Source organism: Gavialis gangeticus, unplaced genomic scaffold, assembly GCF_001723915.1.
Source record: "Gavialis gangeticus isolate Ggan-Ray unplaced genomic scaffold, GavGan_comp1, whole genome shotgun sequence".
Classification (NCBI taxonomy): Eukaryota; Metazoa; Chordata; order Crocodylia; family Gavialidae; genus Gavialis; species Gavialis gangeticus.
Window position 1 is genome coordinate 67,723,992 of NW_017729033.1, and position 1,881 is coordinate 67,725,872.

At 38.1% G+C, this 1,881-nt stretch overlaps 1 protein-coding gene across 1 annotated transcript in view; it reads left to right on the forward strand.

The window, feature by feature from the left end:
• Window positions 1-337: 337 nt before the first annotated feature.
• Window positions 338-1,881, forward strand: part of GABRB1 (gamma-aminobutyric acid type A receptor beta1 subunit) — a gene marked incomplete at its 5' end in the record, with an annotated part of 8,165 nt that continues 6,621 nt past the window's right edge. Inside the window, 2 exons of the mRNA XM_019525856.1 lie at window positions 338-539; window positions 626-778. Of these exons, the coding sequence (XP_019381401.1) occupies window positions 338-539; window positions 626-778 (355 nt within the window). The remainder of the gene's footprint in view (window positions 540-625; window positions 779-1,881) is intronic.

A 1,881-nucleotide genomic window follows, 5' to 3' on the forward strand; every position in this document is an offset into this window, starting at 1 on the left:
CAAAAAAAGTCCAGCCTGAGGCCTAAGCCCAGGGACCACAGCGTGGCCTGAACCCAGCATAGAAAATTTTAATCTGGATAGTTAATATTCTACAAAGTTGTACATCCTGAAAGCAAGATCTAATGGGAAGTTGTGTACTACCAACACTGCCTAGAATTAATCTTATCTTGTATTTTGCTCTCTCTGCTCTTCCAAATATCCAGTCTCTGAGATGTTGCCTCTTCTTGAAGGGAGAACTAAATGACTTGCGTGACATCTAAATGTAACTGTGAATTCCATTTCACGTTATGTGAAAAGGTTTTCAAAAACAAATCCCCAATGACAATCGCTTCTTCCTTTAACAACAGTGGTATATAACATTGACAAATATCTATATTCAAATTGTGTTTCTTTGCTTATAGATGGATACACAACCGATGATATTGAGTTTTACTGGAATGGGGGAGAATCTGCAGTAACAGGGGTTAACAACATTGAGCTCCCACAGTTCTCAATTGTTGATTACAAGATGGTATCAAAAAGAGTGGAATTTACAACAGGTAAGCACCATACCTCTCAGAAAAGTGGTTCCAAGACAGAGGAGTCAATGGCTGAGTTATTAATGCCACTTTATTCCTTTTTACAGGAGCATATCCCCGACTATCGCTCAGTTTTCGGCTTAAACGAAACATAGGTTACTTCATTTTGCAAACATATATGCCTTCCACGTTGATCACAGTTCTCTCATGGGTATCTTTTTGGATCAACTATGATGCATCTGCAGCCAGAGTTGCCCTAGGTAACTAACTTTCAGGTCTATCAAAAAAAGAGAGAGTACTGCTAGCATTTAAACAAGTTGTTTGTTACAGAAGTTACATAAGGCTAATTTAGGAAATGCTAATTTAGTATGATCTTTCCAGTAGCATGTGTAGTACAGTACATAACGATATAGATCCTTTAAAATCTATAGGGATTAAATCTGCACCGCATACTTGAAATATGTTGTGTTAAACCTGAGATTTGCTAACCCATAGGAATTGCTGTGTACAACAGAATGTAGTAATATCACTTGTCTTGCAGCTGCTTGTTTCTTTATTGCAGAAGCATCTCTTTCTTAGCTCTCCAGGAAGAAAGGAATTGCCATACTGGATCCAACTGAGGATCCATCCAGTCTGGTTCATTATCTTGGAAGAGGCAAAGAGTATTGTCCTCAGAAATAGATATGTATGCCATGGCATGCCTGTGGTGAACCTTTTGCTCTGCAATTTGAGTCTGAACAACTTCCAAATAACATAACAGACTTGGATCAGGCCCTTAGCATTTGATCCTTTGTACTGAAGCACAAAAGTTGATATCAGGCATTTTCATCTTAGAATGTGCAACTGATACAATGGGTTAAATCAATAAGAATCAGCATTGATCCATCAATTCAAGTGGGGCTAGATACTGATTTATACCAAATGCAAACCCTGCTTTATATTTCACCCATTTGCTTGCCCAGAATGTGATACCATGTTAGCAGCTGAGGAATCTGGAATGAGGTCTTTACCCTGTTAATAATCTTCAAGTAGAGTTTATACAGACCATCTATGTTTAAGTCTATACTTTTAAATTCTAATTGCCCTCTTTAAATGGAGTTCATTATGCCTGAATGAGTCTAGAGCTATTCATAAGGTACATTAATGATCTGTGCTCAGAACAGAATAGAAAAAAGTCCCCTGTTGCAAAGAACTCAGAAAGACCACAACAAGGCAATTTATTTTGACTCTGTGGATTCCTTTTTGAAATTTCTAGGTTTATCCTGTAACTCATGTTTGTACACATCAGTGCAAATATTAGTTGGCACCTCGGAGCACACTTGAAAGTATCTCAAAGCATGACAGGGTGCCATAGTACCCTGGC